Genomic DNA, 15,912 nt, shown 5'->3' with positions numbered 1-15,912 from the left:
TTGGTTTTAGATTTAGACTTTAAATCTAAAACCCCAAATTTCCTGATTGAATATTTTTTAAATATTATTATGATGACGTTTTTGTCTGATTATTGTACATATATGTACGAATCTAATTTTACCCCACACGCCCAGCCCCCAAAACATAAATAAATAAAATAAGAATAAGTATATTTCTTCTGCTTTTTTATTTTTGTCACACAAATTTTTTTCAGGATATCTATCAAATTGTAAAAGCAGACAACGTTACATGGTTTGAAAAAATAATGACTAAATTTATTAAGAAAATGACAGACTTTAAATAAATAAATAAATAAATAAGAGATAAGAGACATGTTCACAAAATTTCGTTAGTAGAGTTACGTACTTCCGGTAGCGGCTCGCCAGGCCAGCGGAAGTGAAAGTAACACGTTTCCGGTGGAGCTTCATTCTATGGTCTACATTTAGACCTTCGTTATTGTTTACTATGGAATAAAACATATCTGCACTGTTCGTGTGGTGAAATTAACCGACGTTCGGGTCGTTATATAGAATATTTGGTCCAAATCTCGACAAAATGCATCGCAGAGGTGTTGGTGCTGGGGCGATAGCTAAAAAGAAGCTAGCAGAGGTAAGTTTACAGTTGTTTTTATGGGATTTATGTCACTATTTCAACGTATCTGTAACTTTATAGTGACTTCTAAGCCTGGTTTTAAAAGACAATGAAAAGTCTTGAATAGTGCGTTGTTTTAATATAGTTTGATCAATTGAATCCAATATATACAGGTGAATGTAACAACTTTTCAAAAGTGATCTAAAACAACTACAATTTTGAAGAGATATATGTAAATCATCAGCTGTGATGCCTAAATGTCATCATAAAGACAGTGATTTAAGGTTACAAAATGTTTTGTGGAGTTAAAAGGTTACATTTTTTAGCTTTCATATAACAAGGAAATAGAAGTTAATTTAAATCAAAGATCTGTCTAACATTGTGATCAAAGCTAAAGAGAACCCCGGGTCTTCATAATTCACTTATAGATTGTGATTGTATGTTTCATAGATGATTCCCTCAAGGCTACCTGCTCTTTCACATAAATGTTTATACTTCTAAAATTTCCAGTGCCTTGTATGGCTACTCTGTTTGTTACTTTTCTTTAGGCCAAATACAAAGAAAGAGGAACTGTACTTGCAGAGGACCAGATAGTTCAGGTGAGCTTGCTGCCTTGTTTGTTTTGATGCATACATTTACCATACAGAAGTAGCACCTTATTCACTGAGTCTGTGTTTTGTTTATGGGCCAGATGTCAAAACAGTTGGAAACGTTCAAATCCAACCTGGAGGAGTTTGCCAGCAAGCACAAACAAGAGATCCGTAAGAACCCCCAGTTCAGGGTCCAGTTTCAGGAGATGTGTGCCACCATTGGCGTTGACCCGCTAGCTTGTAAGAAAAATCCTGATTCCTTTTTGTTTTGCATGTTTTCCTCACTTGCTTTTCAAATAAGCCTCAACTGAAACGTCTTCTTTTTCCCCCACAGCTGGTAAAGGCTTTTGGTCCGAGATGCTCGGTGTGGGAGATTTCTACTACGAGCTGGGCGTACAGATCATCGAAGTGTGTCTCGCCCTGAAACACAGAAACGGAGGTTTGAGTTTGTTTTTTTGTTTTTTTTGAAAGATGATTAGTTCTCAATGTTTTTACCAGAGCTCCAATGTTACAACTCTTTCTCTAAGTGTCAACTCAGTCCTTAACATTATAGCTACCTCCAGACAGCTACAGTAATTTTTCATAATTCATGGCCTTTGAACTTTTACTACAACTTCAAATGATTATGTCACAACAACCAATTAATCAATTAACCTCATGATAAATTAAAATGAGCTTGACAATTTCCACTTTGATGATTAATATTTCTCAAAGGGCAATATTATTTACAAATAAACCATAATTTATTTTAGTTATACATTTGGTTGAAAGTGTTTTGTTTTTTTATTCAGTTTTATTTATTGTTTTTGGTTGTTGTGTTTTATTTTGGACATTTAAGGTATCTTGCAATTCCAGTGTTAAGTGTTCTTTACAAGAGTGAAGTTTATTGGTCGTAAACAGAGCAAAACTGCATTGTTATGTTATTGTCAATATTACACTTAAAAATGGTGTAAAAAATGTATCATTTATCAAAATAATTACCGGGACAATTCATTTATTTGTTATCGTGAATTTCTTCAACAGGAACAGCAAAGCTAGTTATACGGATGGGAAGACGGATGAAGTTAATGCGGGACAAACATAAAAACGAAAGACTTAACCAGAAATCCCAGTCGAATATTTATACGTTCGAGATTCTTACGGAACAAGCTCTGAAAAAGTTCCCGGCGTGTGAACACTCTTGCTTTGTGCCTCGGCTTATTAAAACGAGCTTGTCGAGTGAAAACGTCTCACACACATTCTCATCCTCTGCGGTGTTTGTGTGCGTTTCAGGACTCATTACTCTGGACGAGCTCCACCAGAGGGTGCTGAAGGGTCGGGGTAAATATGCTCAGGACGTGAGCCAGTAAGTTCCTCTACGGGTCAAATTGCGTTCGATCCGATCCGCATCACGTCTCAGTGATCCATGCTGAACTCGTCCTCCGCAGAGACGACTTGGTCAGAGCCATAAAGAAACTGAAGGTGATGGGAAACGGTTTTGGGATGATTCCAGTTGGCGGCTCTTACCTAGTCCAGTCAGTCCCAGCAGAACTGAACATGGATCACACTGTCGTTTTACAGCTTGCAGAGGTAACACAAAGAGTCGAGACCATTTGGGGAGATTTTGTGAGCATTCATTAAGATGATGACGGTTTCTGACAAATCACATCCTTGTTTTAAAGAACTAGGCGTAACTATGCCCTACACTTGTGATTCTCTTTCATGCTTAAAAATCACAATGAGGAAGTTCACTACATGTGAGCTTGAGACACTGTTTCATTTGATAGAACCAAAAACCAAAAAAATCAATAAGTTCAATAAGTTTGAAATCTGACCAACCTGTTAATGTTATGCACCACTTAGATGAAAGATTGTGAATTCAGAAAGGTCCAGGGAAAAAGTGAGGCTGAGGCATTGCAAACAATTTTGGATGTTATGCTCTCCATATCGGTATCACATTACCACAGGTGAGGCTTATAAGCTTATAACCTATAGGTGGACCAGTAAATCACAAAAAAAAAGATCTGCTTCTATGATTTCCTGTTTGAAAAATGTGTTGGTTTTTTCATTACATTCATTGCTGCAGTGTGAAGTAATTTGTTTCTTTGTCGGTTTGTAGAAAAAAGGATACGTCACTGTAAGCGAGATCAAAGGCAGCCTGAAATGGGAGAAGGAACGGGCGTGTCACGTGCTGGTGAGTTTATCCAACGGTCTGCTGAAGCGACCATGTCACATTTAAACCTTTTAGCTTTAATAAAGTGGCGATTCCCACCAACTTTTGTTTTTCTGGCATGCAGTTATTTTGCAAGTTTGTTCTTACTAGAGTGCAAAATGTGAATAAGTATTTTACCTTTGCTAATTGTAAAATTCTGGATATGCCATTTGGTAAAGTCTTAAAAATTAATCTATTTGCCTGAGACTTTATTAGATCCTTATCTGATTCAGTCTTCTGCTGAACATGTTTTTATGTTCTTACCTGAAGAAGGGCTCCAGAAGTCTGTATTTTGTTTTAACTTTGAAAGGATTCTTCATTTCAACATTCTTACATTTTGTTGTAATTTTTTAAATTGATGTTTTTTTGTTGTTATTCATGATATTTTTATGTGTCATTTGGTAGAAAGACTCCTGAGACTTTTTGTCCTGATCAATACAAATGGAGGCAGGAAATGTAACGACTTACACGGCAAACAGAACTTCTTCTCTCCTCCTCCCCCTCAAACTATATACCAGGGCTGAAATGTAGCAATAAAACGTCTTTAGGGTTGAACACAAGTTACCTAAATAAACACGGAGCCCCCTGCCAGACCTCCGCGTTCTCATATTCTGCATGTCTGGCTCCTCGTATTTCCAGGATCATCTGCTGAAAGAAGGCTTGGCCTGGCTGGACTCTCAAGCAGCCGGGGAGGCTCAGTACTGGCTGCCAGCGCTCTTCTCCGAGCTGACCTCTCGTGATGTCACGCCCGAGGAGGCCAATCAGATGACGCCTTAAGGAGATTTGTGGGTGGATTGTTATATTGTGACTGGTGGAGGCGTTCCCTGATGTGCTGCTAGAAAGGGCGGGACGGACAGACGACGGACGGACGTCACGTCGAGCATCACACTCGAGAAGGCGACGGTTTTTCCCTTTCACGGATACATTAGTATTCACACACCTTGAACCGTCTCGTATTTGTGACATTACAGTCGGTGTATTTTATAGGAACTCTACATAAAGGGGAAGAAAGATTGTACGTGCTTTTTTTTTTTGTTTTTTTTACAAATAAAAATCTAAAAAAATGTGCTGTGTTTAGTATTTAGCCCCCCTGGCTCAACACTAAGAGCTGTAATTACACCTGCAGCTCTGAGGAGAATAAGATTTTTGCCAGTTTTCTTGCCTCAAGCTCTGTCGGATGGGATGGAGGGTATCTCTGAAAAACAATTTCAAAATCCCAATTTCAACATTCTCAATTGGATTGATTTCTGGACTTTAACTGGACCGTTCTAGCACATGACTATGCTTTCATCTAAACCAGGAAAGAGCCGTTGTTGTACTTTAAGACTTGCCTACAGCTGCAAAACCTACATCCATCTTTAACACGTTAATGAAACATGAAGAAATAATTAAATTTAAATGACTAAATAATGCACACCATCTCCAGCCAAATGACTTGTATGACTGTGGTCATTTATTTAGCTCCATCCTTTTTCCCCATTAACCTGCTCTCTCCCCATAACATGACGCCGCCACCACCATGTTTCACCTTCTGGGTGTTCAGGAAGCGGTGAGACGATGTGGAAAAGTTCAAGGGAAGGGGTGTGAATACTTTTTCTTCACGTGATTGAATGGGAAATTCAGTGTAATCTTGGTGGAGGGTTTTTTTTTTTTTTTTTTTTATGACTGGATAATTTCTCTGTGTGCTAAACATGTAAATGTTAAAAAATTTCTTGTATAAAAAAAATCTTTTTAAAGAAAAAAGGTTTACACCAGATTTGTTGTACGTGCTTTTATTACGCAGCAAAACCAGCAGAAAGTATTTCCAGTGATGCACACTTCTCATCGGTTACCCTCATTCTCACCCAGGATACGCTTGAAATTCATCAGATAATATTAAATAGGCTCTGATCTCAGTATGGCAGACCAGGATTTATGTTATAATGTGAAAGGTGCAAAGCTTTGGTAAATATAATAACCTCTAAATGCTGTTTAAACCCTAATCGTTTGCTGTAACAGCCCTGCTCCCAAAGAGTCCCCACAGGTTTTTCAGCTTGAAACTTTATAAGGCTTTTAAAAAAAAGAAAAAAAAAGATTTTTGGTTGGTTGGATTTTCTAAATTGTATTTTTTGTGTAAGAGAAAGCTCAAACAAAAGCACTTGAGGTTCTCAATGACTCTACTGAATAATGACAATCATACTAACTGATACATTTCAGCGATAATTAAGACCAAACAAAGTAAATTTGGTCAAATTCTCTGCAAATTTCAGAAACCCAACTCATTTTTAGTCACTTCCAACAATTAAACAGTTTTTATGCCGATTGTACTTATTATTGAACGCAATGTGTTCATTTTATGGATGTTTACTGAATATTTCCAATCACTTTTTATATATAAAAAAACAGTACAATAATATCAACTAATATAACAAGCTAATTTACTTGATTATTTTGAAATTTTAACAGATTTTGTTCATTTTTAAAACAAGTAGAACGAAATACAGTTATCACATAGTTGGTTTAATCAGTTTTTTTTTTTTTTACTGCTTTGACATCCTGTTTTATGGGACTGTTGTACATTGCTGACAATGACTTCAAAACAAAACAGTAAGTTACTATGAAAAATAAAAATAAAAACAAGAATTAAGCCTCAGATCTCAACAGGTTGATAAAATACAAGAAAAGCTTTGGATTTAGTCTTTTTGTTTTCAAATATTAAATCAGAACTCCCACACACAAAATAATCCACCTCTGTCCTGCATACACAGCCTGCTCAGTGTTCGCCTGTAAATACGGAACATGGATGATTAATGATGCCAAATTGAAAGATTTAATAAACAGGTATCGATGAGAACAGTCAATTTCTCAGAAGGAAAAGGACTAATTTGCCACTTACACAGATAAGTGACGGGTAAGTCAATGAATCAACTGAACATCTATACATCAGGCAGTTCCTGAAGGATCCAACAGCCCAGACTTTCTGCTGATCAAACTTAAATCTGACCAATCCTGCTGGGTTATCATTTTGGTTTTCAATCGTTTCAGTCATTAACGGTCACTCATCTATGATTAGAAATTAATTATTCTATCCCGATATTTACTAATATTATTATTTATAAGGCATTTTCTACGTGTTTATTATACGCAATACAGTTTTTTTCATTGAATTAAATCACTTGGAAAAAAATAAGCAGAAATAAATGGGATTTGATTTCAAGATGTTTAGCTCTCCGTACGTGGACGTGACGGCTCATCATTCTAGCAGGTTTCAGGTCTCGACTAAAATGACAAGCTTATACTAATGTCAGTTTTTTTTTTCCTCTCTCTGTTTTTTGTTTTTGTTTGTTTTGTTTTTGTTTTTTTTTGTCAACCAACGAGACCCATCCGAAACGAAGACGCGGCTCGTCTCACAGCTCGTGGCCGTAGACGTGGTCTTCGAATATGGACTGCTCCATGAAGTCGCAGATCATCGTGCAGAACGGACACACCCGGTGGCTCTGCTCATGCTGCTCCAGCTCCAGCTGGGTTATGCCGGGGAAGCTCTCCCGGCAGTGACTACACACCAGCGCCGGCTGCCAGGAACAGGGCGTCACGAGAAAGAGAGAGAGAGAGAGAGAGGGGTAAGGGAAGAAGGGAAGGGATTATGTTTTAAATCCGCTTTAAAAATAAACAGTAAACAGTCGCTCATGTGGACGTCCAGGGATCATGTGTGCAGAGGGATGTTTTCCCTGTTTATGTGTTTTAGCAGGTGCACGGGATGGCATCGAGCTTTCCTACGCCGATGAGTTAAAATGTTTGTTTGATACGTAAAGTGTAATCCGTGACTCGTCTAAGACATCTGTATGTTATCACTTATTAATGCAACATTCAAATTATTAAATTATACTTCCAAAAACATTCATCATTTCTCCTGGAATGGGAAGAGGCGTTTCAGAAATATGAAGGCTGCTTTTTAAATTTGTGCCGTTTTCTCCCTCTTGTTCAGGTCTAAATTGTGCCTGTTATAATAAAATGATTTCTCTGCTTCCAAGCAGATGTACTTTCTTGTAATCTTTCAAAAGATGCATTGAAGGTCTCAGTGCTTTCTGGGCTCCATTTTGTCCCTTATTCGTGGTTCAGTACCTGGTCGCTTTAGGTGACATATTTTCCATGTTGGTCTCCTAACCCTGACCTAATCACTCTGACATAAAAGTGCCTAAGCTCAAAGGATGAATCATTATTGCATGAACACACAGACACACACACAAAAAATAAAAAAAATCAAAGAACCAAAATTAAATATGCGATTTTAGGGACTTTACTACCAGCAGCTTTTCACAGAGACACAATTTGTTGCATTTCTTTGGTTAACTTAATGCAAAATAAAATTGGATACAAACTTAATGACCAAGAAAGTAGAAACTGTGTCTCTGTTCCTAACCTGCATTAACCAGATGTCGCTACTAAAGAGTCTGAACGCAAACAAATGACGTCTGGAACATGAAAATGTAGAAAAATACTAAAATATGTCTGCAGCACACTGGTATAAATGTTCTTTGATGCATTTACGCAACTAAACTCACGTGTAACTTTTTATACAGAGAACTTTACAGTAAAGACCCAACTAGTACGAATCGACAGATTATCAGCTCCCGATCGGTTATTGTAAGTATTTTAACTGTGTAGGATGTGTTTGTTTCACAAGTTGATATGTTTTGTGCTGAAGAAAATTACGTTACTCACCTCCTCGACTGGGTCGACCACCAAGCTATCTGTAAAAGAAAAGGAATAAAGTCATTTTGTGAAAAACAAATTGAGATGTTTGACATTTTTAAAGACTGTAAAAAGTGATATGATCAATAAGGAAGTGAATTGCAGTAAACTGTGTCTCACCAGCTGACTCAGTACGCTGAGCGTAAACACAACACCGACCTCTCAGGCTTGTATTTGTAAAAACGTTTGAAAACCGTGCATCATTTTCCCTTTACTCCATAATCGTGCACTACTTTGTCTTGGTTCGTTATACAGAATCCCAATAAAACACGTTCAATATGAATCCTTTTGCAACGCACAACAGATAACACTGACTCATGCTATTTATTGGCTTTATGAAAGTCTTTTCAGTCATCAATCTGGAGGAAATGAATGACGCGTTGTATCAAAAAAGAAAAAAAACTACATATAAATCACTTTGTTTGGCCGAGAGCTTAAAAATAGAACCGCTTAGAGATTCATTAATGCCGCACTGGCAAACACAACAAATATGACGTGTTGCGTTTTATGTGTGACCCTGCCAGGCTGTACTCAGATAACAAGAGGCCTCCAGGATGCAGTAAAAGGACAAAGTTCAAACCGCTGCACAGACCAGCGACATGCTACATCATGGTGGCGCCACTGCGGCTCATGGAGATGAAAGCAGCAGGTGAAATAGAGGGATTTAGTTGGCAGGTAGGAGGTGGATGCAGAGTTAATTTTGAGATGTGCAAAATAGAAGATCATTTGTGTTTGAGTTTTATAATGGCGTGGAGCAGACAAACGGCCCCTGGTTCTGCCTGACCACACGTCCGTCCCTCACCTATGGTGTGGTATACGTGGTCCTGCTGGCCCAGGACGTCCTGCTGGTTACGACTGGCAGGAACGTCGCTGCCTGGTACGATGGGGTCTGGCTGCAAGTAGGGCGTCTCTTCAGCCACAGGTGAGGTGATGCTTGCGTAATGTGAGCGAAGCCTCTCGATCTCGCCTTTGAGACTCTGAAAGAACGAAGACGGTTCAGATTTCCGAAACCACGTAGGAGATTTAGAGCCGATTTGTTTTCCACATGTACCTGGACTTCTCTGCTGAGCTCATCTCTCTCTTGTTTGACCAGCCTGATCTCCTGTTCCCTCTCTTCGATGGTGATGTCCTTATCTGCGAACATTGCATTCATCTCCTTGACTTGCATCTGAGAATATGCAGAAGGAAGATGACCGTCATCATACAACGAAAAAACACAATGAACATTATCCTGTCAGCAGCTATTTTCATTTAATACAAAAAAAAGCAATCAGATGAGAAAATCAGATACAAAAACCATAAATCCATTTTATAATCTTAAACTTTTGATTAAAATCACACTTTAGTTATAGTAGAAAATACTCTGAATATTTCATTTCTTACTCAGAAAATGTTTCCCTTTAGAGTTAATTTCTAGAGTAGTAAATTAGTTCCATCTTGGCTTCTTTATTGTAGTTTTTTTTATTTAATTAAGTCATTAAGAAATAGACCTTGGTGTGGATAATAATAAAATTAAACCCTCACTACATAAATCATCAGTTCTCAGTGGATTTAACTCTGAAGTATAATTATAGATACAGATATTGTTGCTTCTCTAAATGTGTGATGAAATCAGTGCAAAAACAATTCCCTTTTCAGATCGCTAAAGGTAAGCAGCATCTTTTTCTTTGAAATGTAATTAACCCAGATTCACCTCATATTTGCTGCTTTGGCGTTGCTCCATCTCACAGTTTCTGGCCAAACTCGTCAGCTGCTCCTTGACGTCCCGCAGCTCGTTTTCTGTGAACTCTCACTGCCTGGTGACGGCCCTCGTCGCCTCCCTCTCGGCCTGCAGCTTCGCCTGCGCATCCTGCAGCTGCTTGGAGAGGGCCTGACACTGCGCCTGAAGAGGACGCTTCATTAAGCCTCGTCACATTTACCTGAAATCTGTTCAGCGGTATTCTGAAGAGGGATTCAGTTTCCGTGTTTAAAAAAAAAAAAAAGTACCGTGAGGTCGTCCTTTGGAGCCGTCAGCAGTAAATCTTGCTGTGAAAGCCTCCTGTTCAGTTCCTGGTTCTCCCTTCTCACTTCGTCCATGTTGCTTTTGACGCTTAGCAGCTTCTGCAATTCTAGAGAGATCCGCTCCTTCTCTTTGGTGGTGCTCTGAAGATCAACCTGGTAATGAGAAAGCACACGTTTCACGACGATCGATGGATGTTTCGGTGACCTCCTGTTAGCCTCGCCTAAGACGCATTTTAAACCCTCGACAAGGCTAAAACTTCTGAAAAAAGAAAATTTTAAAATTCAATTTTGCTTCCAGCTAATCCCTTCTGAACTTTTTCGGACATTATTTCCAGGTTCAGGTGCCCATATTGGTTAGACCGGTCCCAAATATCCTCACTTTGTCAAAAAAAATATGTCCTCATTCACACTCGCCTCTGCTCCACAGAATCAGAGTTTGCAGTGGGAATAAGTCTGTCACTATTTAAATGTAATGAGATAGAAAAAGAACTGTAGGTTTACCTGCAGAAGCTGAAAGCTGTCCATTGTGTTCGACAACTCCCGGTCTGCTTCTCTGAGTTTAGCTTTCAACCTGAAAACACGCAAAACAGAGTTTTACGGAAAAGTATGAATAGTTTTGCCAATCAGTTTGGTCACATGACTAACCAGGTTTTCAATATGGGGATGCTAATATTCTTATTATGGGCAGCTATCAATAATGAGGATAATTCACAGAACAGTTGTTTTTCATACTACTATTAAATTAGTATGGACCTTAAGTTATATCCTGAAGGCAGTTTGTTGAAATGCATTTTTTTTATTAACAGGGTAAAAGGGGCTGAATATAAAATATCCACCAACATTTAAAATAAATTTTCTTTTTCCAGAAGAAAAAACGGAAAGTGAAAACATTACTTGGCAATCTCATCACTTTGTGCATCCAGCTTCCCTTTCAGCTCCTCGCGCTCCTCTCTCATCTGATTGATCTTCATCACTGCTCGATCATATTTCTCCTTGAGAAATAATGTGGATACAAATGAGGCCGGAGTACGTTCTAGTTTAATAATGAGAAAGTGAAGCCATGTTACCTCGTTACTTCTAGATGACAAAGAGTTCAGCTTTTCCTGCTCTGTGGAGTTTTGTTTCTGGATCTCCATCCGCTTGGTCTTTTCAATCGCCATCTCCTCCTGGCAAGTAGCAGCAGCATCAAATTTAGCTTTTCGTCCTGACAGTTCAGCTTAAGTTTCACCACAAACTGATGACGAACCTTCAGGCGGTCGTTCTCCTTCATCTGCAGCTGCAGTGTGTTCTTGAGTTTTTCATTGTGCTCCTTCGCCTGATCAATTTCTTTGATCAGTTTAGCCATTTCTGCCTCTCTCTGGTCGCTCTGCTCCTGAACAAATCAAACCGTCAACTTGTCAAAGTTCGCTTTAAAGTTTAATGACCCTCCGTGTTGCACAATGAGCAAAGGAACCGTGACGGGTTTACCTTGGAGCTGCTGATATCCTTCTGATCCTTCAGCAAAGCGCTTTTCAAGGTTTTGTTTTCTGCTGTCATCAGATCCAGCTGCTTCTGCAGCTCGGCTTTCTCACGTTGACTCTGTTCAACTTGCTCCTGTTAAATACATGTTGCAGAAATCAACAAGCCTGAATGTATAAATCACCAGTTAGGTTGAAGTCCAATTATAACGAGGTAAAGCGGATACAACAGTCATGTTGTATCATGAGGAATGTCTGTTTTATAAGTGTTAAACTGGCTCTTTATTCACCTTGTTAACAAGAAAACTTTGAAAGAGCTTCAGATAAAATGAAGACCACTTGATTCAAACCACTTTAAAACATTAATAAAATACAACATAGTGGGAACTACAAGCACCATGGATGACATACACGCTCACTTCCTTATAATCATGTTTATTTACATAAATCCCAGGCAGTACAACTTTATGGAAATGACCAAACGGCAGCGTGAATGTATTACCTTCACCTCCAATTCAGTTTATTGTAGATTATCTCTTAGCATTTGGAAAGTTTGATTCGCTCTTATCGCAACTGTAGGGAAAGTCACTTCACCTCCCTGAGAATTAAATCGGAAAACTAAAATGATTTTTTTTTTTTTTTTAAGTGTCCCGTCCAAGTTTTGGTCATTTCCAGCAGTTACGAAAGCTAAGTTTACATAACTAAATCCATGTACATATTTGCATATGGTACCTGAGTCGTGATAACCAGCAGGTCGTCATCTGCGATGCTCTCTGCGCTTTGCTCCGATGGATTTCTGAAACAGAAAGGAGTGCTGGCTCCTCGGACCTGACCGCTGTTGTCAATGTAGCAGAACTGGTAGAACTCGATCTCGTCTTTAGGCAGATAGTACTCTGGCAGGAAAACGAAAGAGCAAACTGGATGAACTCTTGCGCTAGATCGTGACCTTGTTGCTTTTATACATAGTTGTTTAGAGAGTAAAAATGTTAAAAACACTTTAAAAGTTAGCAACAAATTTTAAATAAACTGATGGCTGAACATCAAAATTGATCAGACGTCTCAGACAATATATGCTAAGAAAACTGTTGTAGAGTTTTTCAAATTGTAGATAAGAGTTTTTATTAGAAAAATCTCCAATTATCAACTGTAGAACACAAAATATTGAGTTGTTCAACCGTTTATCACAAGAGGAGTTCTGCATGCAAGTGGTGCTGCGCCGTAGCTTTAATTGGTTGTCTTCTAGTTGGAAGATTGGGCCATTAATCCAACTTTATTGCATTTTTCCAGGGCCGTTATGGAGGAACTGGGATGGGCATAAATTTCACAATTTTAAAAAATATTTTTCTTTCAATAAAAAAGAAAACTTTTTCTTTGCTTTGCTTTGCTGCAGATAACACTACCACTTGGTTGCAGAATTGCAGCATAGTTTTTCAAACTGGGATGCTTTTTCTAGGCAAAGGTGCCAAGTGCAGTACATCAATTACCAAAAAAAAAAAAAAAATTAGGGGAGTCTGAGCTAAATCCGCCCCATTTCACCAAAATTATTTGGGACATATTACCAAAAAATGTCTGAATATTGCAATTGTTACTTTATTAGTAAATTCAAAATATTTGACATTTTTCACCGTCTTATGAACTCTATGTTTAAAGTAAATCTCTCCCAGACGAAAATCCGCTGGATGTAAAACAGGATTAAACCGGATCCGACTGCATGCTACAGTTCTTCGCAAAGACAGATTTCAAGATTATTTTTGCTCACAAAGTGTAGACATGACACACAACGAGGAGTGTACATGACAAACGGTCTTTTGGAGAAGGTGAAACTTACCTTTAAATGCAGCTTGTCTCATCTCTGTCTGTTGAGCATCATGGACTGGCTCCACCCACACAAATGTGTGATAGTCCTTTGTTGAGCTCCACCCCACCTGATCAAAAACACAAAACAAACAGAAAAACACACTCAGTTAAGATACTATCCAGTGGTAGGCTTTTTTTCCCCACTAGCAATAAAACACAGTATATTGACAAAGTATAAATTTTCACTTCAGGATTTTGCAAAACACCTTAAGGGGAAAAAAAAACAACTAATCATTCTTTCTGTGTTTTGGGGTTGATGACATCATAACAGGCTAAAGTGTAGCATGACTAAACACGGAGGATGAGCAACTTTGACTGATTTTTTTTAAAGGTTTCGTCAGCTCTAGTGGCCTTTATTTCACAGTTGTCAGACGGGAAAGTGGGTTGTGAGAGAGGGGGAGGACATAGGGCAAAGGTCATCGAGGCGTCCTTATCTTTACGTGATGTCACCAGAGCCCTGTGTGTATGGAGACCTACTTAATACCTAGGTAGACGTGGAACAAAATGACACAACTAGAAAAACTGACCATGACAAGATAACAGTAATAATCTACGTCTTACGTGAGTTTGATTTAAAAAGGAGAAACATCTGGCTGGTAGCTCTAATTTATTATGACTGTAAACAAAAAGTAAGTGAGGCAGCCCACCTTGAAGATGCCCACCCAGTCCCTGGGACTTGGCTGGAAGGCAGAATTGAGAGTAAAGCGGCAGGTGATGGGGCTGGAAGGCGGGTATGAGTACGGGATATCCATGAAGACCACCTGAGAGAAGGTGCGAGCCGGGGGGTCAGTCGCTGCTGCTGCTGCTGCCTCTGGGAGGGTCTCCATACTGACCTACCGTCTTGCAACGAAACACACGACATCCCATGAGCTTGATTGCGGTAAACAGTGAGCACAGATCAGCTAGTTTAACGCCAGAAAGCAGCTCCCTTGTGTTGCAAACCTACATTCTTCCTGGCATTGTTTATACGCCTTCATGCGCATTTAGAATTGTACTTTCGGTTGTTACAAAACCGCTTACTCATTCATATCTTTATGATTAACGAATCACTTTGCAACAAACATAAAGGAGAAAACCAGTTTTAATGTACTCAAGTCGTTTTTAATTACGTTTAACACGCTAAAAGAATTATATAAAAACAACAGGGGAAAAAAAACTTCTTAAAACCGAAACCAAAATAGTAGTGTACCGTAAATACAAATTGTTAAAACCGGGGGGGGAAAGATGTTTTAAGCGTTTGTTCGTTCAAAAAAACCAGTGAGTTATAAGAAAACTTTAAGATAAAGTCATAAAACTTACATTTGTTGTCAGTTGACGCAGTCCTGAGATTTCCCGTCTGTTTCTCTGAGACCCAGAAAATGAGGTGTTCAAGTACACCTCGGATCTTTGTACTGCCACTGCATGTAAAAAAAAAAAATTAGGACACACTGCCCACGTTAAAAAAACAAAACCGAAAAAGTCATTTAACCTAACATATAAACTATTTATATTATTTTAAAATCGTATTTTACAATAAATTATAAGTATTCACATTGATACTGTAGACCGTTGCAACTTCTTGGCTTTGAAAAATGCAGGGGGGGCTACTTTAGAAAAAAAATGTTCTAGCTGAAACAAAAACAAAACAAATCACAACAACATACCGTAAACAGATACAGCTCTGTAACTGGTCGCCTAACTCTACACCTAACACATTTATATTCCTTATTTACGTTTGTAACAAGACCCGATCCCTTTATTTCAGATTGTTACGAATACATCAGCCCACGCTGATGTATTCAAACACGCTAGGTGGAGCCAAACTCCTCTTTGTTGCGGAAACAACTTAATGAAACAGCTAAATAAAAATAAAAATCACATCTCGAGGACGTATTTATATGTTGATGGATTGTTTTCTCTTTCTCGTTTTTTAAACAAATGTATTTTAGAGTAAAGCCATAATCTTAAGCTTTGCTGGTGCAGTTGTTTGACAAGATTCATGTTTTTTGGGAGGATTTTGTCTGATACGACATAGTTTTGGAGTGAAAGAAAATATGATCTTTCATCAGTTGACTTCTGATTAGAAGTCAACTGTTTAGAAACTGGAGGCCACAAGTGTGTAAACTGATCTCAATATCAACCTTTCTGTTTTGTGAAGCATTGTCAAGAAGAGGTATTTCCTTTCACTTCACAATTTTGTTTTTGTGGTGGTCTGTCATTACCAATGAAATAAACTAAAGTTTGTGGTTGCATCATGAAACAATGACAAAACGTTCAAGAGATGTAAGCAACTGTGAAAACACATCCATTGCTGTGCTTTGGCAATGTTACATTTATTTGAATAATAATGGTGATGACCCTCAAAATGAAAATCAGAAGAAATAATTTTCAAGACAGAGCTACATGTTGCCTTGATGGCAGACTTATAACTGAAAATATGTAATTATTCTCCAGTTTAGCCACTATTTCCTAAAATAATACACAAAGAAGGCACTCCCAAGAATGCAGTAAAAT

General features: G+C 38.4%; 2 protein-coding genes across 2 annotated transcripts; one reads left to right on the top strand and one right to left on the bottom strand.

Annotated features, from left to right (window-relative positions):
• The first annotated feature begins 367 nt into the window (after positions 1-367).
• Positions 368-5,971, top strand: snf8 (SNF8 subunit of ESCRT-II). The gene is made up of 8 exons (XM_007572590.2): positions 368-610; positions 1,141-1,191; positions 1,284-1,422; positions 1,517-1,621; positions 2,455-2,527; positions 2,610-2,751; positions 3,281-3,355; positions 4,013-5,971. The coding sequence occupies exons 1-8, from the start codon at positions 557-559 to the stop codon at positions 4,148-4,150; spliced, it is 777 nt and encodes a 258-aa protein (XP_007572652.1). The 5' UTR covers positions 368-556; the 3' UTR covers positions 4,151-5,971.
• calcoco2 (calcium binding and coiled-coil domain 2) lies at positions 5,434-14,823 on the bottom strand. Its single transcript, XM_007572561.2, is given in 15 exon segments — positions 5,434-6,924; positions 8,075-8,103; positions 8,907-9,081; positions 9,156-9,272; positions 9,798-9,986; positions 10,091-10,258; positions 10,607-10,676; positions 11,000-11,097; positions 11,173-11,271; positions 11,352-11,477; positions 11,573-11,698; positions 12,295-12,455; positions 13,391-13,487; positions 14,067-14,259; positions 14,719-14,823. Coding segments are annotated over 14 exon segments (1,800 nt in total). The 5' UTR covers positions 14,247-14,259; positions 14,719-14,823; the 3' UTR covers positions 5,434-6,759.
• Positions 14,824-15,912: the final 1,089 nt, after the last annotated feature.

This window comes from Poecilia formosa, unplaced genomic scaffold, assembly GCF_000485575.1.
Source record: "Poecilia formosa unplaced genomic scaffold, Poecilia_formosa-5.1.2 Scaffold7, whole genome shotgun sequence".
Lineage (NCBI taxonomy): Eukaryota > Metazoa > Chordata > Actinopteri > Cyprinodontiformes > Poeciliidae > Poecilia > Poecilia formosa.
The sequence above is the reverse complement of the archived record's forward strand: the minus strand, read 5'-3'. Positions and strand labels throughout refer to the sequence as shown.

What these genes read in the sequence shown, in the direction of transcription:
- snf8 (XM_007572590.2), top strand. Translation starts at nt 557, where the DNA reads ATGCATCGCAGAGGTGTTGGTGCTGGGGCGATAGCTAAAAAGAAGCTA. An exon ending in CAGAGGACCAGATAGTTCAG is followed by an intron (nt 1,192 to 1,283) that starts GTGAGCTTGCTG and finishes TTTATGGGCCAG; the next exon opens with ATGTCAAAACAGTTGGAAAC. An exon ending in CCTGAAACACAGAAACGGAG is followed by an intron (nt 1,622 to 2,454) that starts GTTTGAGTTTGT and finishes TGTGCGTTTCAG; the next exon opens with GACTCATTACTCTGGACGAG.